This window comes from Pseudopodoces humilis, chromosome 8 (genome assembly GCF_049639895.1).
Source record: "Pseudopodoces humilis isolate 2021_Gansu_Grassland_sample_001 chromosome 8, ASM4963989v1, whole genome shotgun sequence".
Classification (NCBI taxonomy): Eukaryota; Metazoa; Chordata; class Aves; order Passeriformes; family Paridae; genus Pseudopodoces; species Pseudopodoces humilis.
The window spans coordinates 27,928,836-27,953,219 of record NC_142207.1 but is presented as its reverse complement, the minus strand read 5'-3'; the positions used below and the strand labels follow the sequence as shown (position 1 = coordinate 27,953,219).

Below are 24,384 nucleotides of genomic sequence, written 5' to 3'. Positions count from 1 at the left end.
TGTGAAGCTGTAACAACAAGCAATTAACTATTATTTTTCCATTAAAATAAACTGATACTACTACAATCATCACCCAGGTTACAGCTACATTATTGCATGACAAAGATACACACATTAACTACAGTTGGTACATTTTTCTTATTTATTCAAAAGCTAGTGGATGACAAAAAGGGTTAAAATGTTTTATACCACCTATTCATTACACAAATACTTAATTCAAAGGGACTTATTTTACAAGCCCCTCTGTCCAAAAACCACACACAAATTAGTTTTTATACACAAATGTTTATTTCTCAAATAAACTTCCCCTTTAAACACAAGGAATGAAATCTAAATCTTCATAAAGATGGAACGAAAATCCCTCCAGTACATTGTAATCACTGTTTTGTTGGTCACTACTGGCTTTAACTGTTTAACATCAAAAAACAAGGACATATTTAAAAAATCATGCTACTGGATACCTAGCTCTGCCTCTGACCAGCTCTACACTGATCTCCAAAATTTTTAAATTTTACATCATGAAATCTGAAGCATTTAACTGAACAACAGCTGTGCATTAAACACGAACAACTGAACAAGAAGATTATAAGATGTAATCAAGTTCGTAACGAATATAGGTGTTCTTCTCATCATTATAGATTCTTGGATAATGTGCTATCAGAGCATCCTGTGATCCGATGTAGATTGAATTATAGATCTTCCAATAAACATCTCTGACTTTTCTGGCAGGGTGAAACAAACCCTAGAAAACAGAACAGATCAAAATGTAATAAAAGCTTGAAGCTCCAATGTATTTTGATTGAATTTAATGAAACACTGCAAAAGAAGCACTTAATAAATGGGCAGGATACACAAGCTGTAGCAAAAACCAGTTCTACATAATAACAATATACAAACAGCACTTGCAAGAATGTACACTGCAAGAGACTTTCACCTTCCTACTGATGCCAGTATCTTCACGTTGAGGTCCCCACACTGCAAAAGTGTGACATTTCCTATCTGCAAATTATTACTAGAACACTATCACACCTTCTCTACACTGACCTGCATTACTTTAATCTTTGCTCCCCACCCGTTAGGCGAGTTTTAATTCCACAGCCAACACAGCCACTGTCATATGCAATTACATGGGAAAGGAGCCTTCAGATTTTACCACCCCACATTTACAGAAGCTGAACTGCCTAGTGTTGAGCTAGCAGAATCAAGTCTAATCAAAGCACTGTTTTATAGTGCTGCACTCCTCTAAACATCTGTTTTTCTTGGCTAACGATAAATCATGACTTAATCCTATCCTCTCATTTATTTATCTCACTGATGACTTGTCATAACCCCTCCCACAGCTAACTTATTCCCCAGCCACATCCCCATTAGTTCACATCCTCAAAATTTGTGACATGCTTCCAATTTAGAAATCAAAGTGCCAGGCTCATTTAGTCAACTGATACTCTAACTTACCTGCTCTTTCTACACAAGTTCTGTGATGTAATCAGCTATCTCCCTATACTAAACCCTCTGTTTACTGCTTATTTCCACTACTTAAGTCCTTGGCACAGAATACCCTGTTTAAATAACACAACATTGGAGACAAAATGCCTGGTTTTCCTTTGCTGGAAACCATTTTCAGTTGGCTTTTGTGTCTCCTGGAAAGAAGCCCTGCCTGACAACTGCTGCACACACAAGGTCATACCTGTAAACAATACTGTAACATCCTGCAGGGCCCAATAGCAACTCTGAGGCCCTCCAGAGCCCCCATAACTGCCTGGATGACGTGAGGAGAGGTTTCAAACACATTGGGCCACACGTAATTTAACAAGTGATTAAGAGAATCTTCACAGCCGAACCCATAAACACCAAGGGACATGTGCTGCACCACAGCACTGGCTGTTTGTCTGTGTACAAGATCCCTGCAAAGAGAATAATGTGTATTAATAAGTCAAACTTAGAAGCAACATGACTGGACAAGCATAGGGTTTCTTTTCAGTAACACTTTTCTTGAAAGCACTAATAACACTTTTAAGCCATACTTACTGACAGCAAGAGGCAGAGTATCAAGAATCAGTCAAGTGAAAAAATATGGGAGTTTTCTGAAAAATTACTGCACTCCAATTCCAAAGATGTACCAACAATAGAAATTATCAAAAGCAGTTTTAATGGAAGAAGTCTCAACTCACTGAAGATGCTTTTATAATTTGATTCTTCAGAGTTATTAGTAAAATTGAAGCACATATAATCCAAATTGTCTGCAAATAATGGCTTCCAAATTATGCTGCTCACTTAAAGCCTTTAGCAAACAAGGACAATATGCTTATTTGCTATCATTAACCATCAGGTATATACTTAAAAATATGACCATGGGTAACTGTACCACAGAAGAAGTGCACTCACCTGTCCATTAAAGCATCTTCAAGCAATGGTGTAACAGCATAAATGTAATCTTTTCCCATCTCTCCAATGTATTCAAACAGGAAAGAAAGAGATTTTAACACACCATTCTGGACATTTAGTTCTGGAACTCTGTATTCATTCATGAGTGCAGGCAGCACTGTGAAAGGTGAGCATGTTTCAGCCACAATAGCAATTGCTACTGTAGTACATACTCTGTTCTGTCTTTCCTGTACTTTCAAGTTGTTTAGCAGTGTGGCCAATACATCGTGAGGTCTGGAAGAGACAACATGGGCATCCAAGTCAAGAGAGTCAGTGAGGATTTAGATAAAATTAGTTAAGCTTCAAACAAGTGGCAGAGAAACATGGTTTAGCCCTCATAAAAAGTTTAGAGAACTGGGAAACAAACTGAACACTAAATATGAAACACTAAACTCCAGAACAACTAAAGGATTTCTTTCAGAAGTGCAACATCCTATGTTAATGAAGAATATGTGATTGTATTCTTCAAAATGAGTAAAACTATGTCTGCACATATAAAATGTAGAGAAGTGTGAATATTTCACATCAGAAAACTAGCAATCATCACTATGTTTGGTAAATGTGTGCAGAAGCAGATAAGCGTTATATCAACTTACCCAATAGCTTTTGCAATATAACCAAAAGTGTTTACTGTGGCTCTTCTGATAGCTTTCTTGTGAGCTTTTAATAATTCAAGCAGTTCAAAGCAGATCCTCATCCATTCTCTTGCAGAAACATACTCTGCACCTCTGAAAGAGAATCAAGTGAGTTACGTGTTCAGGGATATGAGAAGTTTTTACATAAAGCCACAAACCGTAGCATCTGTTCATTTGCTACCCACAGAGGTAACAGCTTAAGCATTTCCTTTATTAGGTAATTCAACAGTGTGTCTGCTAAACATCTCAAGTTTTATGCACAACTTCAGAAATATCAAGAGATATGACAATAAATACCCAAACATCAAACTTGAGCTTTTGCTACAATTGCCCACAAAGAAGGTTAGATATTTTATCATTACTCAGCTTACCTGTCTGCAATACGCCCAACAAGATCAATACAATTTTCCTGTACTTTCTCATGTCTGTTCTTCAAAATAGGTGTTAGCCGTGGCAGAAGGTCTTTGATTGGTGGCGTCATCTTATGCATACCTATTGAATTCAAAGAGGCACATTTAGTTTTATAGTTTGTTTTTTTTTTTTATTTTTCTCTAGAACAGCTAAGTAATCAATACAAAAACATACCTATAACATTCACAATTGCCTTAAGCGCTCCGAGTATGCTGCCCAGTACTTCAGGATATTCTTCACCCAGGTACTCATACAAAACAACACCTAAGTGTCCCATCAGTTTTTCCTACAACCAAGTAAAAGGAGTTAGAAGGCAATTTTCCCCTCCCCTCTCATTACTATGACCTACTAGAGCAAATCTGGAAGAGAAGTCCATACCTCTTGACAAGTCTTCATGACAACTGCAGTACGAGAGATCAGGTCAGCGGCCTGCTGCCTGACTTTGGCTGATTTGTTGTTCAAACGCCACAAAACTGTACCACAGATCTGTGGCAAGTAGGGTTTCACTCTTTTGCCTAGAGCATTAACCACTGTGCCAAAACCATTCAGCATCACAGAATCCTGAGGGTACAAACAATAAAGGAAAATCAGACAAACAGCAACACTGCATTTTACCTAAACTAGTCATAATCTAAAATTGCTTTTAAAATGCTAACATTCCAGAGACTGCTTCTGGATTTCATTGAATATGAATGATTTCATTCACTCATAGAGCACTGACATCAAAAAAGGGATTCTAAAAATCTAACTTAGAAGAACACATTTCTGTATAACTAACAGTGAGATGGCTTACAATTGCAGTGAACCAAATACTCCAACACTTGGCCGTACCTCTGTTGTCTGTTCCTGAAAGGCGTACAAAATACCATCAATGAGCTGCTCTTCCAGTTTATGATCGATGTCTGCTGCCCCCAGATTTCCCATTATCTTCTCAATTGTTTCCATGACCATTTTTCTGTACTGCTCAGCCTCATCTTTCAGATCATCCACAATCCTAGAAATAATTTCTGCTGCTCCAACTTTATTTGCCAGCTCCACAGTTGTATCAACCAACTGAAATACAGAAATGTTAAATAAGCAAGCATTAAAATTATGCTTAAAAGTAGTTAAAAGCTACCTTCTACATCTTGAAAATAATTTCCCTAGTCTGAATAAACATGTTAAGCTCACTATAAAAAACTAGTTCTACCTTTAGAAATCATTCAGTGTTTTTAAGAATATAAATGGGGTGAACCACCCCACCTTGCAACTGATGAAGACATTCACAGATGTAAAATGTCATGATAACCTCCTAAGAATCCAAAAATCTTCTTAGCTACACAACTTCTAAATTGCTAGTACGAACAAAAATCAAGTTTCAGGACAGAGACAAAAATAAGTACCTAGCTGAAATAACCACTCTAATTCTCTTCTGCTGTAAGTAATTTCCCAGCTAAAAAAACACAAAAAAATACCTGTCTGTAATTTCTTCTGTCCAGTGCCATTCTGTGCTGCCAGAAATGTTTGAAGAAGGGTGGCAAGATTTCTGTTTTAATGTAATTTGCTTCAACACCGTCTGTACCACAACATTGCTTTACCACCTGACAGGAAAAAAAAATTCAACAACTCTAACTTGGTGCAGGGAGTGGGGTAGGTGATTTGGGGTGGGTTTTTTTTGCTTTTGTTTGGCTTGGATTCTTTTTTTTGCATACATATTCCGTATCAATACTAAACTATCATTCTGACGTACCTTCAACACAATTTTTTTCATCTCTTCATCAGGAGACTGGAACTCTCTGATAAGAATCAGCATGACTTCTCTAGTGTAGTAGTTTGCATACTCAGCATCCATGAGTGGAATCAGGTAACCAATAGCCTTCAAAAATGCAGCCAAACCCTATTTAAATGCAAAAATATGTCTCTAATAAGTTACAGCAGGTACACACCCATTTCAGCTCAAAATAAAGAAAGAATTTTAGATTTACCTTTCCTCTGTGCTGACGAATACCCTTCCACAAGGGCTTCAGGACAGAATCAAATGACTCAATACCATAGGGAGTGGCCGCCTCAGCCAAAGCAGCAATGGCCAAAGCACTGATGGTGCGAACTTTCTGCTGCTCATCCACCAGCCCTGAAAGAGAGCAGGGTTTAGTACCACTTCTTGTATATGTGTCTTAAGTTCAAAACAGCAAAATAGCAACAATAGCAAAATAGCAAAAACAGAAGAGCAGTGTAAAAACTTATTTTCAGGAATACCAAACCACTATTAGCCCTTTTTCATCTTTCAGAGTCAGCTGAAATGTTTCTTGGTGTCATAGCAACAACAAAACCAGGACCTTACTGTCACTGTGCCTTACTGAGGTATGAAAAATTTCCCAGATATAAAGTTGGCAAAAAAGTCTTTGTCTGGGAAAGCAGAACTTACCATGCTCAATAATTTCAACCAAGCTCCTGAGATGAGGCAGGATAGCACAACCCATAAGAATAGCAATCTGCTGTACAATCTTGATGCCAGTGTGTCTGGCCTGCCAGGATTTTTTACTTTTACAGACAGCTTTTAGGAAGGGCAACAGAGAAGGAATGCCCAGAGCAGATGCAACAACGGCAAAGGCTCGAGCTGTTGTATTTCTGACATACTCATCCATGTTATCAATATCAGGTCGCATGGTGGAGATCATTGTTGCCAAACCCGCAGCCTGCAGGACAAAACACAAAACATACCAATTGGATTTATAAAAAGCACAGTTAATTGTTCTGCCATGCCTATAAACATGCAGGTATATGTAAGCTAACTCAGTGATTTAATGAAGGATGGAGTTTTACCTTAGCCAAGTTGGAAATAATTTCTCTGCCTTCCACTCTAGCATAGTAGTCTTCATCAATCAGCAGTGGCTCAATAACGACAAGGATCTGAAAAAGATAAATTAATACTTCCTTTTACTAATACTTTCTATAGTATTTCTAGTCCTATTAGAGTCTATGAAACAGAGACAATTCCATTAATTCAAGCTTAAAGCCTTAAAATGATCAGAAAAAAATTATATATCTATAACATTGTTTTTTATAGCTCTTAAGGATGTGGTCTTGAGATACTACCTGTATCAGCTAAGGTCCTTCCCACCTCCAAATATGCATATGTCATATTTACATCATGCCTCAATATTGCAAAGCCTACACTCCAACCACACTATAAAAACTTTAAAGTTTGGTTTAAGAAATATGAAAGCCAAATATGTTTAAAAAAATTAACATCATCCTCTTCTGATACAGATAAAATGCAGAAAGAGAAAATCAGAGATGAAATAGCAAACTGCAACAGACCTTGTGTACGTATGGTCGGACCAAGTCATCCAATTTGTAAAGAATTCTGTCAATGACTTTGACAAGCAAGTGACGCTCCTGATCTTCGAGTGTTGGTGACATCAGCAGAGGCAGAATCTGATTGAACAGCGGCCCTGCTCCAAATTCCCGAGCTTTATCTGTAATTTGCCGCAACGCAGCCTGAACAAAACCAGAAAACCTGCCAGTTAAACTAAGGAAAAAACACTGAGCAATCATAAAACAGGTACTAACCACATTAAAATGTAATTGACTACATCCACTAGCTTCCAAATACTTGCCCTAACCTCCACAGAACTATTTCAAGCAATTTTATGCTGATCTGTTAAAACACAAAAGTGTGATGACAAATACTGTGTTGTTAGTGCCCAGGTGTTCAGTTTTCAAGAGAAGCATACTTCTGAGCTAATACTGGCTCCATTTGGAAAATAGCTTAACAGCCCTTGTTTGCATCCAGGCAGCTTGGTGCTTGGTCAGTTTAGAGCATTTGCAGAAAAGACTGCTATTATGCTTAAGGTCAAAACTTAAATAAGAGCTACACGAGGTAGCTAACTTAAGTCTAAGAAGCAAAATCCAGAAAGTTACAAAGCCGTATTTGATGTATTTGATGAAAAATGTGATTTGAAGCAAAACACACTACAAATGCAGCTTCTCGTAATTGTAAAAAAAAAGAAAAAAAAAAATTATACAAGCCCCACACTATTCAGTGACTGACACTACTGTCAAAAGAGCAACCATACTAAATTATACTGAATAACAAAAAAGCCACACAGATATAGAAGACGAAGAAAAAATGCAGTAAACAGGGTGTGCTGTTTTGGCTGGAATTGAGTTGATTTTTCTTTACAGCCACTGGTATGGGGCTGTGTTCTGGCTTTGGGCTGGAAACAGTGCTGATAACAAAGGGACATTTAGTTACTGCAAAGCAGGGCTTACACAGAGTAAGGCCTTTTCTCCCTCTCACACCACCACTAAGAAGGCTGATTGACACAAGAAATTGGGAGAGGACACAGCCAGGACAGCTGGCCCTAGATGCCCAAAGGGATGCTCTACATCATAAGGCACCATGCTTAGCATACAAGCCAGGGAGAAAGCTGGACAAGGGTCACTGCTAGGGGACTGCTTGGGCATCACTTGGTTGATGGTGAACAACTGTTTTCCATCCGCATCACTTGTTTTCTAGGGGTTTATTTCTCTCTTTTTTTCTTTTTTTTTTAATTTTCCTTTACTATTATTCATTCTTCTTATCTCAGTGCATCAGTTTTCTCACTTTTGCTCTTCTGATTCTCTCCTTCACACTAATAAGGGAAGGGGGACAGAAACAAGCAGCTGTGTGGGGCTTAATTACCAGTTGGGTTTAAACCACAATAGACAGCAAATCTTAGATTACCTTCGAGAGAAACCCATGGACAACTGAAGCAAAAGCTGAAACAAACATTAGTTTTTGAAAAATGAGATTACATAAACATACCTCACAATTCATCTTACCTTTCGCATGGGAGGTGTGCCATTCTTTATTTTCAGAAGCAATTTCATTATTTTTCTTTCCTTCTGTTCCTCAGGACTCAGAGTCGATTCATCAACATCAACCTACAAGTAATTCCAGACAAATAAATTGGCATTACTACACAATCGAAAGAAAGCAGGGAAGTTAAATCAGCATGAGTGAAATCTCCATTACCAGAAGCTTGTCAAAGTACTGGATATCATCTGGTTTCAGGAATGGCAGGTTGCCAGATGGCTGGTCATTAACACTCTTCATAGTGCGGTCCTCTGTCTGCATGTGGAATCCTGTCATACCCCCCAGAGGCGTTGGAGTCGCTGTGAGCTTCCGAGCAGGAGTACGAATGGGCACGTAACCAGCTGGGGGTGGGAGAACCTAAAGAAGGAAGAACAAAATTCATTTTAATTGCAACAGATATAAAAAGAAGAAGTCATCAAATACAAAACACTGCTTGAAGTTGTAGCTTTCACTTTATTTATTTGGGGATTTGTGGGTTATTGCATACAACAGACCCCATGTTCTCAGCAATACAATCTCACCCTGCAAGCTTGTATTTGCACTTATCCTGTGCATTTCAGAAGAAAGCTCACTCCCACTGCTCAGTGCTTGGATAATAAACAGTGAAGTCTCCAAGGATTAAAGAAGCACTTCAGTAGCTGAATTAACATAGTGTATGTGCTGTCTCACTATTTGTGGCCCTCTTCCATGTTTGTCGACATCTGGACTTACCATTTCTATCAGTCCATTCAGAGTACATTTCTAGTCTTGACAGGCATTTCCAGCACTGAGAAGCACAGTAGTGATTTGCCTGTGAAATCACCTTTAGACCCACCCCCCCTTTCTAAGGGATTTATAATAAATCACTAAGAAAGTCAAACAAGTGTGTACAATCAATAATCAATACTTAATGTGAAACATTCTACTTCTGGAGAAAAAGAAAATCAGTAATCCCTGGTAGGAAAAAAATTTAATTATGATCTGCTATATTTTAATCCAGATGAATTACCTTATATCCTTCAGGAAACATAGCATCCAATTCCTCATCAGAAAGTGGTCTGTTTCTTTCATCGATTTCCCTCTCCCAGCGCCAAGCCTGCAGCTGTTCAGGAGTCATGCTCATGATGTGACCTATATTCAAATTAAAAAAAAAATATTTTAACAAATCCTTTTGTATGCAGAAGCAGATGATTTGTTTACTTAACTTTGAAATGCTCTCTTGAGTTAAAGTTTCCATAGCACCCCAACTCTGTAGCCAAGTAAGATATCAAACTTTTACAGAGCCTTTTATCAATTTTCTTAAGCAACTAAACTGAACAGCAACAGACATGTAACCTTAGTCTCAATTCCTCTCCAGAAATGAGTTGCTGTGGACATTGCCACAAAAATAGTAAACTGAGCATATACTGACTGCTCTCATACAGGCAGGAGAGAATACTGGGCAGAAGCTTGTTTCAAAGGACAATACAAAAGGAACTGTTTCATTCCCACAATACAAAGTGAAGCCTTAGACAAGGGACTGAGCTTACCTGGGGTAGGGGTTGCCATGTTCATAGCTGGGGTACCGATGGGTGTTTTGCCAGGTGTCAGAACAGGAGTGCTGCCGCCCATCTGGCTGGCAGGTGTTTCATCCCAGCGTGACTTCCTTTTGCTCGCTCCTGGGGTTGGTGTCTCACCAATGGAGTCACCACCTCTATCTGTACGAGGTGTCTCAGCCCAGCCGCTGCCATGGCCCGGAGTATCTAAGGAAAAACAAACCAAATTTGCTCATAAAGCTGAACACTATATACTCCAATTATACTATCAATATTCAAATCCATTTTCAGTATCAAATTAACAAACAGTAGGCAAAAAGTAAAGACTACTTTTGTGAATACTGAAAAAACACAGGCATTACACTAAAAATATCCAACAGAGGACTTTCTTTTATGAAAAAGGTGTCATCTTTCTGAACCTTAGCATAAAAAGATAAGATTCTAAAAAAAAAAGAACTACTCAGATATTCTAGGAATTGAACAAAGTACTCCATGTACTCCCTTGATAAAAGCATTAGGTAACGAGTGTTTCACTGCTCTGTCAAATTCAAATTAGGCAGGTGAGATGCTTCTCAAATTTGTTTTAGCAACAACCTCTTAAAAAAACCCCAAAAAATTAAAAGCCAACACATACAAACATATTATGAAAAGTAATTCTACATGTGCTTCTTTACTTTGTCCTTTATACATTAAAATCCCAACTGCAGCAGCCATCAGATATGACAAAACCGTGGTTCAATTTTTGAGCCGAGATACTTTCATGGATGCCACTACTCAGGCACAGGCAGAACCCAGTGCTGGGAACTCAGACAAGAATAACTCCCCACATCAACCACTAGATGTCAGAATATAATTACTTCTTGCCTGGCTTCTGAACTCACTGTTTAGTGAAGGCGAATAAACCCAGTACAAGTAACCATTCAAAACTTATTATGCACCTCCCAGTTTGCCACAAATACCTCTTTCTGTTTTGGGAGTTTCATCCCATCGATTTTTCCGTGCACTGGAAGTGGCACCTCCATGGCCCGGTGTTGCGTGACCAGGTGTGTCCCGGCCGGGCGTTGCAGCTCCTGCTGGTGTGTGACTGGGAGTTGGATCCCAGATTTTTGAGCCTGGGGTGGCACCTGGAGTTTCACTACCCTTTGCACGGCCTGGTGTTTCATCCCATCGCAGAGATGGGGTGTGTCCAGGAGTCTACACAAGACAAAACCAAAAGTATCAGTATCTCATCCTATACAATAAAAGATTGCTAGTTGTTCTTAAATAAGAAACTTCTGACACTCAGGAGGATTAGCACTGATAATGTCTTCTGTAGACATCTGAAGAACACTAGGTCATTACCTCTGCTTGATCCCAGCTGGACAATTTTTTAGGTGTAGCACCAGGAGTCTGATCAGCTGTCTGATCCCAACGCCGTTTGCGTTTTGAAGGTGGCTGAGAAGCGGCTCCATTGACGACTTTGAGCTCTCCAGCTTTAGCTTTTTCAGCTAGTTGTTGCCTAATTTCCCTCTGTTCAAGAGCACAAGAAGAAAAACATAAGAACTCTTCAAATTATACCTTTAAAAGAGTTTTTTTTTATACCTCTTTATGGTTTTTTTGAGGTTTTGCTCAAATAACCTGCAATTAGCTACCACTTTAATTTCAAGGCCACACTTTTTACAAATTCCTCTATACTGATAGAACAGCTCTGTTTGAGGGACTGTTTTAAAATTAATTTTTCAATAAAAGCCATTCTTACAGCAAGTGCAAATGCACAAAGATTTTTTAAAGCTATCAGTTTGTGTCACTCCTGCACTTATGCCTTAAGACCATTACCCATCTGTTTCAATTAAGTACCACCTCAGTAAATTACAGGTGGATGATTCAGAAAGTATGTTCACAAGAGCTACATCCCATGATATAAAAAAAGCCCTGAAATTCCTGTTTTAAATCGTGAGATGATACTGCTAAAACAGCACACTAACAGAGACTGTTTTACATTTATCAATGAATCCATAAGCAGTAAGACTGCTAAAATTATGAACTAATTCCTCTCTTAGGATAAGACAAATCAATGTTAGAAGTCATTGGAACTACAAGGTCTTGCTCCAATTAGCAATATGGTACTGTAGGTATTACACAAGAAATCTGTTTATATTACCAATATCTTTTTAACTATTAAAATAAATTTGAAAGCATGTTTTTGGGTTTTTTCCTTTTTGGTTTTTTATTAATCTTTAAAACCAAATGCCAATCTTATACCCAATCTTAGTACTGCAACATCTGTTGTAAGTACTTTAGCAAAAGCGTTTTAAAACCTCCCTGGCCTTCCTATACATAGAGCTCACAAAAACAAACATCTCTCAAACTGAGTAATTCTCAGTTACTGTTAGATTTTGTCTCTCCTCCTCTGAAAGAAAATAAACAAGAGAAAGTCTAAGTTCTACCAAAAAAATCCAGATTAAAATATATTGAGACTATTTTTCCCTGCGCTGCTTAACTATTACATAGAACAGATGTTTTTTAGAACTTTCATCTAAGTTCTACTGACTTTCAATATATGAAGAACACGATTTTTCAAAGAAAGGGGCTTTTAAGTCAAGACTAAGTCAAGAGAATTTATGTTCCCACTTTATTAACATGCTTTCAAAGGCTGTAATGTGAAACTCAGTCCAAGTGGAAAACCCTCCCCTCCACACACCTCTTCTTTTGTTAAATGCTGTTCACGCATAACATCCATGTATGTTCTGGCATTCATTTTAGGGTCTGGAGTCTTCCCTCCTGCAGAAGAGAACAGCAACAGGAATGGAGCACAATGAGTACAGGATAAGCAGAAACTATGGACTTCTACTGTCCTGCTCTAGTATTATATTATTCCATGATCATTTAATTTTACTTTTTGATCGAAAATTTTTTAAATTACATGTATCTTACGTTTATTCAGTTTGCTGATCAATTTAACCTGTTTGAACACAAACATAACTACTGCAGTTTCAAACAAATATTTTAAAGCCGATAAAAATGATAAAATGACAACACAGTTAAGAGTCTTCAGAAGTGATGGGTTCCTGGGTTGCTAATCCGGAATACGTACACTTTCGTGCCTTTGTCTCCATCAGCAGTTCTGACTTCAAGCAGCAGAATAGAAGCCTAGAAAATTATCTCTTTACCATTAGTAACACTTTGGAAAGATATTTATAATCAAAACATTACCTTGTGTAAGCTGTTAAATCCTACTTGTTATCTGACTATAAATAACTATTGCATACCTAAGTAATGTTTAAATTCTTTTATCATAAAGACCCATTTATAAGTTTGACAAATCTGGACATGTCTCACAGACCTTCTAGTGTCATATTGTAACAGGGCTTCATTAAAAATAAAAATAAAACAAAATAAAAAACCCCAAAATACTGTTTAATGACACTTTCCCCCTCTTCTCTTCTTAAGGGACACTTGTGATTGGGAGCTGAATGCAATACAGTACATACACCACCACAACAATACTCACAGGTAATGGGTTTTGTACACCATATGTTGTTTTATGCTCTGTATCTTGCATTAATTGGAATTTTAAATACTTTAAAAGAAGCCCAACTTTATAGAAATGAGACTTGTCAAGAAAACACTTTTCTTTAAGAAAAATGTGCAGATTTGCTATACAAGTGGTATAGCTATTATACTTTAGGGAAAAAAATAAACTTCTTTAACATTTCTATGCTGAAGATCACTGCCCAATTGGCTGTGTCTTTCTGACACTAGCTTTGATAGGACTTTCCTTTGGAATACTTTTTCACCATAATCTACACAGGATGTGTTGAACTGCACCCTTAAGAATGCAGACAGGACTGGCATATAGCAGTACTGCTGTAGGAAAGAAATTAAGGACAGTTAGTATGGGCCTGTGAATTCTGACAATACATGTTTATATCAATTACAATTAAGCAAGTAAAATAATTAATATCCCTATTAATTCATGCAGGCTGAAATTCTCATTTGCAAAACCTGCAAAATAGCTACTAATTTTAAGCCAACAGGCACCTCATTGCCACACGTGAAACTCACTCACCTGAAGAAAATTTCAGACCCACTAACACCCCTTCTCCTGACTTGCATTCTAAAATTATCAGAACAGACTTGAACTATTAATAGTATCAAAGTCTTATAAATGCTTTTGCTTCTTTTAGCTATACCACCTAAAATTTACATAGGATGGTAAGAATTAGGTGCTCTATAGCATTTCAAAAGCAGTAACCCTGTAAATCTATAACTTGGAATGAAATCTATCAAGGTACTGAATGAATCTGAGCACTCAATACACAAGTTGTTCAAAGTACAACGCACAACCCAAAACGAAATGAAAAGAGAAACCTTTAACCCTTTGTGTTTCTATGGCAATGGCTCATTGACAATTTTCTTGTCCTTCTACCTGGAAAGAAAACTCGTATTATAAAAGATGAAGAATATGGCATCTAAATTTTCAACCAAATCTCTATGAAAAGGGGATGTTTAAAATAAAACTAAGTTTATAAGCATGCCAACAGAAATCAAAGGGCTAAAGACAATTAAAGACAAAAATTTCTTAAAGGGTATAGAAAAGCCAAAATAAATTACCATCTGCAAAAGGATCAAGACGCTCAGGGGAAATTATCATCATCCGCCTGTGCTTTTTGTACTCATCTTCCCGATCTGCAATCTTTTGAGGACGGTGCTCTGCAAAAGGATCATACTAAAAACCAAGAAAGCCCATTAGTCACAGATTCATGAAGACTAATATAAAAAGTGTATGGTAGTGTATTCATTTTCTGTATTATTAAAAAGACTTACATTATTTTTTGCCTCGACTATGCAGGAAATGTCAAAACACTATACTAACTTAAATTTTACTTCTGTAACTAGAATTTCAGTTTTTTAAACAAAGAACTTCTTATGAAATAACTTCTGATAAAAATTTGACATTTTAAGAGTTTCTTCACTTGTTCACCAAAGCATTTCATGCTGTGTCAACCTTTCCCCTTCTTTTTGCAGGGTGACTTAATGCTACTTCTTGTGCTTTTAAATTTTACAGAAAAATACTCCAGGAATATAAAACTAACATGATTACATTTTTCTTAAAAGACAAGAAGTATAAAGGATATTAAGTTTTCCAGTTATTTTAATTTAATGAAATATCTGATTTCAATTTTTTAAAATTTTCGTAGTTTAGTTTCTGTATTCATGTTGGCTTTACATGCACAAGTGCCAATCTTTATCACCCTGTGTAATTCCAAGCTAAAGCATTAACAAGTTTATTGCAACATTTAAAAAACACAGCTCTTTACATACATCTTATATTTCCAGAAAACAAAACCTGTTATTAACACTTCTTTTCCTCAATGCTTACAAGAGTATTTTATTGTGCCTTCAATTAAGACGTACCTGTTCAGTAGATTGTGGTATGTCATTAAGCAATGCCACTGGAGCATGGTATCCTGGCTTCTTCTGGCCAAGCAAACTTGTGGAAGGGTAGTCATCATCATCCTGTCAGTAAAGACATGGTGAATTTGTCATGCTGGTATTATATTTAGATAAAGCAACATCAAATTAACATGCTGTGGTCATTGAAAAGATGAAAATGTACACGTAGAATAGGTAATTCAAAATTTTAGCAAGCTTTCTCATATAGCTTTTCTTACTATTCCCAAACTGGCCAGTCAGATAAACCTGCTCATATCAGTAAGAAGGCTCAAGTTTCTTCAATATGCTACATTTAATCAAGTATGCTATCTAATTAGACAAAAAGTCTGTATTTCATATTAGTGCTACTGTTACAGTTCCCTAGTTGGCCTATGGATATCTCTGTACCAGTTCTCAAACTGTTTTTCTTACAAGTCAGATATATATATACATATATATATGGAACAAGACTTAATAACCCTATAAAAAAACTTCAGAAACAGTGAAAACTTCAGGGATCGATTCATGTTAGTTTAGTTATACTTAATCATAATGGCAAAAACAAGCACTTGCTTTAGCTATTTCTTCATGTCAGTAGTCAATTTCTACTACATTATTTACAGCAACCCAAAAGAAAAAGTGCTCATAAAATAATTAGACTTTGCCTGTGAGCCTCAGAGTAATGGAAATTTTTAATAATGCATTCTTAAAAGTTTGTAGATGACACAAGTAGGTCACTAAGAAAAACACCTCATGTATCAACTAGTACTAAACTAAACAATCTTTCTCATTCTTAGAAACAGAATTCTCTCAGTGTAAGATGTAGTTGCCTATGTACTTATGATAAGGCCCATAGACCTGACTGTTCCTGCAAGTGATAATATGGTCCAATGTTTAACATTAAAAATTAACATAAGGTAATCTTACAAGCAGGATACTTAAGGAGAACACAACACAGTGAAAAAGCCAATTCTTAAAAATGCTCTGAAATTTGAACCTGAAAAATTAAAGTTTGCTGTTTGTAAAGTTTTATTACATTTTTTACCATCATTTGTAATCCTGGCACAATAACAGAACAAAGTTAATTATTCCAGTCAAGGCTAACATTAAGTACCAGGCCAAAACTTTTTGCCTTCTGCTTGAGCCTGCAAGGCTCTCCCAGCAAAATTCATTAAGTATAAGCTAGAATTGCAGCCCTGACAAGAACAAATTGGGGGAAGCCAGTGGAGGAGAGGCTGGACAGGACCCAGCAATGGCACTCATAGCCCAGAAAGCCAAACATGTCCCAGGCTGCATCCAAACCCCCGTGGGCAGCAGGGCAAGGCAGGAGATTCTGCCCCTCTGCTTTGAGATACCACCTGGAACCCTGCACACAGCTCTGGGGGCCCCAGCACAGGAGGGACAGGGACCTGGTGGAGTGACTGCAGAGGAGGCCACCAAGAGATTAGAGAAATGGAGAACCTCTCCTTTGAGGGAAGGCTGAGAGAATTGGTTTGTTCAGTCTGGAAAAGAGAAGGCTCCAAGGTGACCTAATTGCAGTCTACCTGAAGGGAACCTATAAGAGAGCTGGAGAGGGACTTTTTACACAGGCATGTAGTGACAGGACAAGGGGAAATGGCTTCTAACTGGAGGAGAGTAGGTTTAGATTGGATATTAAGAAGATAAGTCTTTTCTGTGAGGGTGGTGAAGCTCTGGCACAGGTTGCTCAGAGAAGCTGTAGATGCCCCATCCCCGGAAGTGTTCAGGGCCAGGTTGGACGGTGCTTGGAGCAACGTGGTCTAGTGAAAGGTGTTCCCTGCCCATGGAAAGAGGGCTGGAAAAAAATGATCTTCAAGGCCCCATCCAACCCAATTCATTTCATGATTATGTGCTTCCCAGATAATATATACTTGGTGCACTACGGCTTTAATGAAAATTGGTTTTACTTCAAGCAACTGCTATTAAAAATTACTCAAAATCAATTCTGAAATAATTACATTGCATGCCCTAAACAAACAAAATATATACAATCACTTACATCTTCCAATTCAGTTGCTGCAATAGAAGTGACATATCCAGCAAATCTGCTGTCACTGCCACCATAAATTTCTTGATCATAATATCCTGTGGAATCAAGGCCTACTCCTTGTGCTTCATCAAGAGCAGGCTTTTTTCCTTGAATTTCTCGAATTTGTGCTTCGATATCTAGGGTAAAGACATACACAAAAGTCTTGTTACACATACATACAAAATGTAGTAGTCATGTTACTGTGTACAGCAAACAGAGGTTTTTGCCCAACCTGAAAGATTATTATAAAAGAAATAAACATATATGACATACAAAACTACAAAATCATAATTCATAAGCTGGTATTCATTAACAGCTTTTCCTCACATCTTAATATTATCCAGCACAGAGTACTTTAATTGTATGGCTTAAAACAAACTATTTAACTCACTGTTGCCATATCTCATCTTCCGACAGAGGTAGCAGAAAAGGTTATTTACACCACAGCAGCATTTCTCAACACTACACTAACAAAACCCTTCCACAACAAATGTAATCCTCTGATTTAAAAAAGCCTTTCACTATGTTATCACCAACTTTGCTAATTTAAACAACTCTGTTGAAAACAATTACTGCACAGGTTCTCAAAACTGAGATTTAATAAAACAACACAGTATTGTGCTTTCTAATATATTGCAAAGCTATACTATCTTTAAAAAAGTAAATAAAAATCCCAACTCTAATATGTCACTGGGTAACAAGTTAATAAAAAAAACCCCAAAACTTAGGACCAGTTTCTTTTCACTCAAATGTTAAAGGAGAAGCTCAAATGTTATTTACTCATCACTATTCCTGCCTGCACCACCGTATTTGAAGACTACTATTCTTCTGATAACAAAACACCCTTCAAATGGGACAAATGGAAGCTTTGTCATTCTTGTACTATATCAGGATCTGACTCTAATCAACTCTGGTGGCCATCTTTGACCTTAGAAATTTGGTACTTTCAGAAAGAACATTAATTTCTTAATCCAAAAAACAAGGAACAAAATTAAACCATGCCTTCCTCCCATCTGTTGTAATGCAACACAAAAATAAATTCCAGTAATCCAACTATCTTTAACAAATGTAACTGTATGCATATTGAGACACAGCTGTGCAAAAATGATTATTGTTTTCATGTGAATTCTGAGTTAATAGATATGGAAACACAATAACCACACAATGTAAATTTCACTAGATCAAACAATTACTTCAATGGCCAAGAAAACCCCCAAGAGTTGCATTTCATAGCTGCAGGAATACAAAGGATCATGCTTGAGAGAAAGAATTGGATTACATGGTCTCAAAAGACCCTTTCAAGACCAATTATTCTGGGATTCACCCTCTCCTACCTGAAGTGGTATTGCTCGCCACAAACTTATAGGAAACTTGTCAATTTACAAAAAAAGCTACAGGAAATTTTGCTCACAAATAATCTTGAATCCTGAATATTCAATAATTGTTTACTACTGTTGCTCACTTCTCTTTCAGGACGAATAAATTTGACATGTTCTTACCAACAGGCTATCTTATAAAAGACACTACAATGTTATACAACACTTGCTAGGAAACCTGACAAAAATTAAAATAAGAATACTTTTTTAAAAAGCTAGGATTACTACTAATGCAAATTATTGGATCAGAATTGTTTAGTTTAAAAGTTTAAAATGTCAACACTGCAAACTTCAAGCCTTAACGTCACAGCTGGGTCCTTTTCTTATCACTTAGACTGCCACCAACCAAAAAAACCCCAACAAACAACAACAACCACAAACCCACTGTAAAACAAATTATGCCTCCTGTACAAAGGCATGTTCCCTAGAAAGGCAACTCACTCGAGTTTTACCTGACAAATCTTTGCCATATAGCTACGAGTAAGAACAGCGGGACTAAGTGTTCACTTAGCCAGAAATACTGATTTCATGTGAAGCAATGTAAACCTTGCAGCAAATCAGCAATTCCTGCACTGGTCGAGTGAGGAAAACCAGCAGAAATGTGTTTCTAAACTCATCAAGAATCCCACAGACAGAAGATATACCCTAAAGGCTGCTAAGGAGAACCTTGCTCCAGCCACTTGAGGGCTTCCATTGAACTTCTGCAGCTTTCTAGAGCAGAATAACTTCAGTCACCTCTGTGTTACAGAGACTCGTGATGCCTTAAGCTCATGAGAAGCTGAAAGCTCACAAAAGCCTTATACTGCTGGCCATGAGCACCTCCTGAATCCTGCCTGTGGGTACATCCTGCTCCCTCTAAAATCCTGCACAGCCAAGGGGATTTCTATGAGTCCAAAAATTGGAACACATTGTTCCCCAATGTGTTAGTTCCTCAAGAAGCAACAGAAAGAAACCACTGCCAAATTAGGGATCTTTCTCTTGCACTTACAGTGTCCTCTTAAGGTATTCCACTTCTGTGGAATCGTCCTATGGGATGGCTATGGAGCCAATGCAACTCAAGTACCTTCTCCACATATTTTTTAGTTATTTCTGTTTCTCCCAGAGAGTGGATGAAGCTGCTGAAGATTCCTTTTGCAGTCTGGTGCATTGCAGTACTGGGGGTGGAACAGAATACCTGGAGCTTCCATCTCTACCAAGGGTAACACCACCAGCACCGAGTGGGTGATATGAGAGTACAACCCCACTGCTTCCCTTATTTCCAAAGAGCAGTTAGTGGAACAACAAACACACCGCCTCTTTAGTGGCACACTAAGGCCTGACTGAACATCCATAGCTGTAACCAACTTCAACATAAAAAAAAGCCTATGGATCTTGCCTACAGGATCATCATGCCTGATGGTGATGGTAATCACCTGTTCACTGAATCAACCTGACCAGCTGATACAGCTCGAACACATAACACACCAACAAGTCCCCTGCACTGAAGGACAGGCCACAGAGATTTGCTCGTGCCTCCCACCTCAACTATCCCCAACAGAGTTAAGTGAAACAACTGGGTGATTTCTGCAGTAAAAGTGTCAATACAAAATTATTTTCCTATTGGTAGTTCTCACCAACTATCATACGAAGGCCTGGTCCTCTAATATTATTTTTAAAACGGCTACATTTCATGAACAGGGTAGAGGTCTCATTCATATTGGCCTTCTCCTTTAAATTACAGGGACTACATGTGTTGGCAAGGTAAGGAGCATTCTGATTTTCCTACAGCAAAACCAGCTGTAGAGCTAACCAGAGTAATCTATACCAGAAAACAAAATCTATATATGCTCAACAAACTTTACTGATAGCCACCCTAATTTTTAACTAATGCCACACAGCCCCCAGGTGCCAGTTTAAATGAAGCACTCTAGAAAGAACACCCCACAAAACTCCTTGAACCACGAGGCCTGTAGCCACAGGTAGCCTGTGTTTGGAAAGCATCACATATTTAGCTGGAAAATGCTATTTTGACATTCAAGACGTGCCAGTTAGCTTCCTTCAGCTTCCTTGAAAACTTAACTTCCTTGAAAAAGTTCACACCATATTTAACAAAGCTCTTTAATAAAAAGCAAATTAAGAAAGATTAATCACAAAGCAAAGCACTTGTTTAATGGCTTAGTTAAGCAGGACATACTGGAAACTTCACTCACAGAAAAACAGTAAAGGGAGTGGGATATAAGGGGAAAAAAAAGAGGAATAATATTCTACTGATCATTTCTGTTCTGTATTTTACTCTATTATTTATATATTTTGGTATTTTAGCAGAAGTAACTTGAACATGCAGTTGATTTGAAACATATAAATGCTGAATATTATTAAAGTTGACACAAATGAATTTGAAGTCTCTAAACATCTATCTCACAGACAGGCTTTCTCTAATACGTGCTCTGTTAATACACATTTAGTTCTACTCTAAACGTTAAAACATGAAAGAAGACTCTGTGTGAGAGAGGTATTTTAGAGAGTAAACAAGTGCTATGTTTTCGTGTCTTATCATATTTTCACACACTTAGCTTGCTCTTGTGTGGCTTTATTTTTAGCTGTTTTAGCACTCTTACACGTTAGAACTATTATGTTTGAAGATCTCTGCTCTTCTCTGAGCAAGAAAAAAAAATTAAATTAAAAATGACCTTCAACAGCACTGAAAGTTCATGCATTTGTTGAGGCTTTATAAGACACCACATGAGGCTTTACTTTTCAGCCTCGAACACAGAGTTCCTCTTTAACTATGTAACTGCCACAACCTCCAACTGTTCTGATGCCTCTTTCAAGCTGTGCCTTGATCACATCAATCAATAAGTATTTAACAAATAGTACGGATATATTAAAAATATTTTAAGATTATTTAGTAACAAACAACTATATTTGAAAGATTAGTGAGGATCTGAAAAAAGACAGAACTTGGAAGCAAAATAATCAAGCTGCTCAGCTAATGCTTCCATGCTGGGAAAGATCTTTATTTGATCATACCCTGTAATACATATTTTTTATTTAACTACCCTCCCCCTTAAAACTTGTTCTGATACAACACTAATCAAAACACATGCAACGGGAAGCATGTCAATGTTTTCACTGAAGTCAATGTATCATCATTTGCTCCAATAAATAAGCAATTCTAGCTCAAAAATTAAAAAACAAACAACCAAACCTCAACAATTCTACTATTTTATGACAAAAATCTCTTTAGGTAGTAGGAGAGGCAGAGCACTGTGATGTCTAATACTCACTTGGGTACTATCTCACACAACCCTTATGTATGTCACAGCTTATAAACAAAGGACAAGACAATTTCTGTAATTATACCAAAGTACCCTAAACTTAAAAAAAAAAATATCAAATTAAGACTTTAAAGGAAGTAAGGACAAAAGTTTAAGCTTTTTTCATCCCTAAAATCAGATTAGGTCTGTAAAGACTACATTAACCCCACTTCCACGGAAGATGATTGCTTTCCACTTGAAAAGCTTTTTCAGTGCAAAACTGAAAATAAAAAAATTAAATAAAATTAAATAAACCAAGAAAAAATCCTAAAAGACAATGAGTACCTGGGCGCCCTGCCTACCTCACAGTGCACACCCACCACCCAGAGATAGCTGTCGATTAGTGAATTTTGCATAAAAATTAAGACGAAATACAGCAGATCACCTATCGTACACAGTAACACAAGTGAAAATCCCCAAAGCAGAAACATAGAATCACTGTAATTCTACAAATTATTCTCCGGCGCCTGAAAATACTTAAGCGCAGGGCAAGCCGCAGTCAATGCCCACAAAGAGAGCTTTGATTCACACTGAAAAGAGCTGGAAGCAGCAGCGCACACAAGCACACGGCATCTTCGAGAAGAACACACACCGCCTGGGAAAGCCCTCAGCCGCTAAATCGCTCACAGAGCCGCTTTCCCACGTCAACACCCGGCCGGCAGGAAGCGTGTGTAAAATGGCAGCTCAAATGCTCCAGACCTCACGATCTTTCCCCTCCTTCGGGGCACTTTTCTCAGCAAACAACATCAGCACGGGCCGCGCCGGCTTCCAGAGGGCAACACCCGTTCTCCTGCCCTCTCCGCCTCCTGCCTGCCGAGGCCAAAGGGCTCGGCAAAGGAATAGGAGCGCGTTGTTGGCATTTCTGATGCGAAACTCGCACCAGCACCGCGGGGTTTTCACAGCGCACCGGCTGAGGCTCGATGGGCGGAAGGAGGCCAGGGGCGGGGAGCTGAGACCGAGCTCCCCAGCACAGGCCTGGCCGCCGCTCCATCCCACGCCAACATAGCGAGAGCTCCCCCTCATGCCCGTCCCCCGCCCGGCCCGGGCACGGTGCTGACGAGCGCAGCCGCCATTACACATAGGCCCGGCCCGCCCGGCCCACGCCCGACGAGCCGCGCCCGACGCTGCTCGGAACCGAGGAGAAACAAAAGCAACGGGCGATGTCCAAACGCGGCCCCAGCGGGCGCGAACACAGAGCCATCCGGGCTATTTTTACCTTCGTGGGTCTTGGCGATCTTCGCCATTTTGTGCAGCGCCAACAACGCCGAGGCGGAACTGGCGCGGCCCCGCCGCTTCCGCCACACGGGGCCGCCAGAGCCAGCAGGGCGCAGGCGCGGCCGCCGTCCCGTGGGCCAAGAGCCAGGCCCCGCCCACCGCCTGATGGACGGCGCGCCCAGCCAATGGCCGTGCGGGGACCTGAGAGGCACGCGCTGAGCCCAGCCCGCTGTGAGGGAACTTCCGGTGAGGGCGGCGGGCAATGGAAGCGCCGAATATGGGAGCGATTCCTGAAAACTTCATTCCCACAGACACTGAGGGCTGGCCCCACTGGAATTTGAGTGCCCAGCTCTGTTTGCCAAACTGTTTGGCCTTTGGTGTTTCATCTGGTCAGGTTAACTGGACCAGTGCCAACAGGCGGGCCGCTAGATATCAGAATTAAACAGATATCATTTTATTGCTCCAAGATGGGGGAGGGTTAACCGGATTCCCACCCTTCAGGCGGATCAAGTCTGAATATTTTAGTAAAGGCTCGGAAGAACCCTTTTGCAGCAATGCTTAAAAAATTGGCAGGTGACATGAAACTGGCCAAAACCACTGGCAGGTGGAAAAAGGAATTGAGAACCATCTTATATTGATTCATACATGAAATAATCTAAGATCACGGAGGTAAGCTTTAACAACAAAAAGCAAAAGTTTCTACATATTGGAATTTTAAGTCACTATATGAATTTAAAGTGGCAAAAATAGTCAGAAATCGATGACATAGTGTTACAAATTACTATAATATTTGCTTTCACATTTATGTATTAGTTTTTAGATGTTGTTATTGATCATAAGTATTTGGATATGGTACAATTTGTAACTCCTTTTAGCTGCATCTTAGTATAACACAATCTTAGTTTTGCACCATGTAGATTATAGAAATAGTCATGTGATGAATATATCTATGTATGCACCATATAGCTTGTAGAAATAGTGGTGTGATGATGTTTATATCCCAGGCCTTAGCAAAACACCAAATGTTAAAATGCTCCTGTGTAACTAAGGGAATGGTGTAAGGTGATTATGTTGTTTCCCCCATATCCAACCAACCTTTCCAAGTGATAACAGTGACACAAACCAGAGCAAGGGAGAAGGATTTGTTAACTCCTTATCAGGGAGTGTGAAACAACAGGATGGAAACACAAGAAGAAATAAAATATGTTGAC

The 24,384-nt window shown here is 38.6% G+C and overlaps 1 protein-coding gene across 3 annotated transcripts; it reads right to left on the bottom strand.

Moving 5' to 3' along the window:
• Positions 1–265: 265 nt before the first annotated feature.
• SF3B1 (splicing factor 3b subunit 1) lies at positions 266–23,270 on the bottom strand. Of its 3 annotated transcripts, XM_005519929.3 has the most exons (25): positions 23,175–23,270; positions 17,257–17,423; positions 15,222–15,323; positions 14,418–14,532; positions 12,505–12,584; positions 11,166–11,333; positions 10,784–11,018; positions 9,819–10,031; positions 9,299–9,420; positions 8,470–8,667; positions 8,277–8,378; positions 6,771–6,950; positions 6,273–6,359; positions 5,875–6,145; positions 5,435–5,580; positions 5,200–5,346; positions 4,925–5,050; positions 4,302–4,523; positions 3,849–4,031; positions 3,645–3,756; positions 3,431–3,551; positions 3,021–3,152; positions 2,386–2,658; positions 1,688–1,904; positions 266–742 (listed from the first exon to the last, which is right to left on the bottom strand). In XM_005519929.3, exons 1-25 carry the CDS (start codon positions 23,200–23,202, stop codon positions 584–586), a joined length of 3,906 nt encoding a protein of 1,301 aa, XP_005519986.1. In that variant the 5' UTR covers positions 23,203–23,270; the 3' UTR covers positions 266–583. The 3 variants fall into 3 exon arrangements, 2 of the variants coding, with proteins under 2 accessions (XP_005519986.1, XP_087914967.1); XM_088058841.1 differs by lacking the exons at positions 15,222–15,323; positions 17,257–17,423; positions 23,175–23,270 and adding an exon at positions 12,898–12,953 and having other exon boundaries at positions 14,418–14,432; XR_015773084.1 differs by lacking the exons at positions 266–742; positions 1,688–1,904; positions 2,386–2,658; ... (14 more) ...; positions 9,819–10,031; positions 10,784–11,018 and adding an exon at positions 12,898–12,953 and having other exon boundaries at positions 11,272–11,333.
• Positions 23,271–24,384: the final 1,114 nt, after the last annotated feature.

Bases quoted from the DNA above. Each gene is read 5' to 3' on its own strand.
- SF3B1 (XM_005519929.3), bottom strand. From the start codon at position 23,202: ATGGCGAAGATCGCCAAGACCCACGAAG. The intron at 17,424-23,174 runs GTAAAAATAGCC...TCTTTACCCTAG, and splicing joins GATCGCCAAGACCCACGAAG to ATATCGAAGCACAAATTCGA. The intron at 4,032-4,301 runs GTACGGCCAAGT...TTGTACCCTCAG, and splicing joins TTCAGGAACAGACAACAGAG to GATTCTGTGATGCTGAATGG.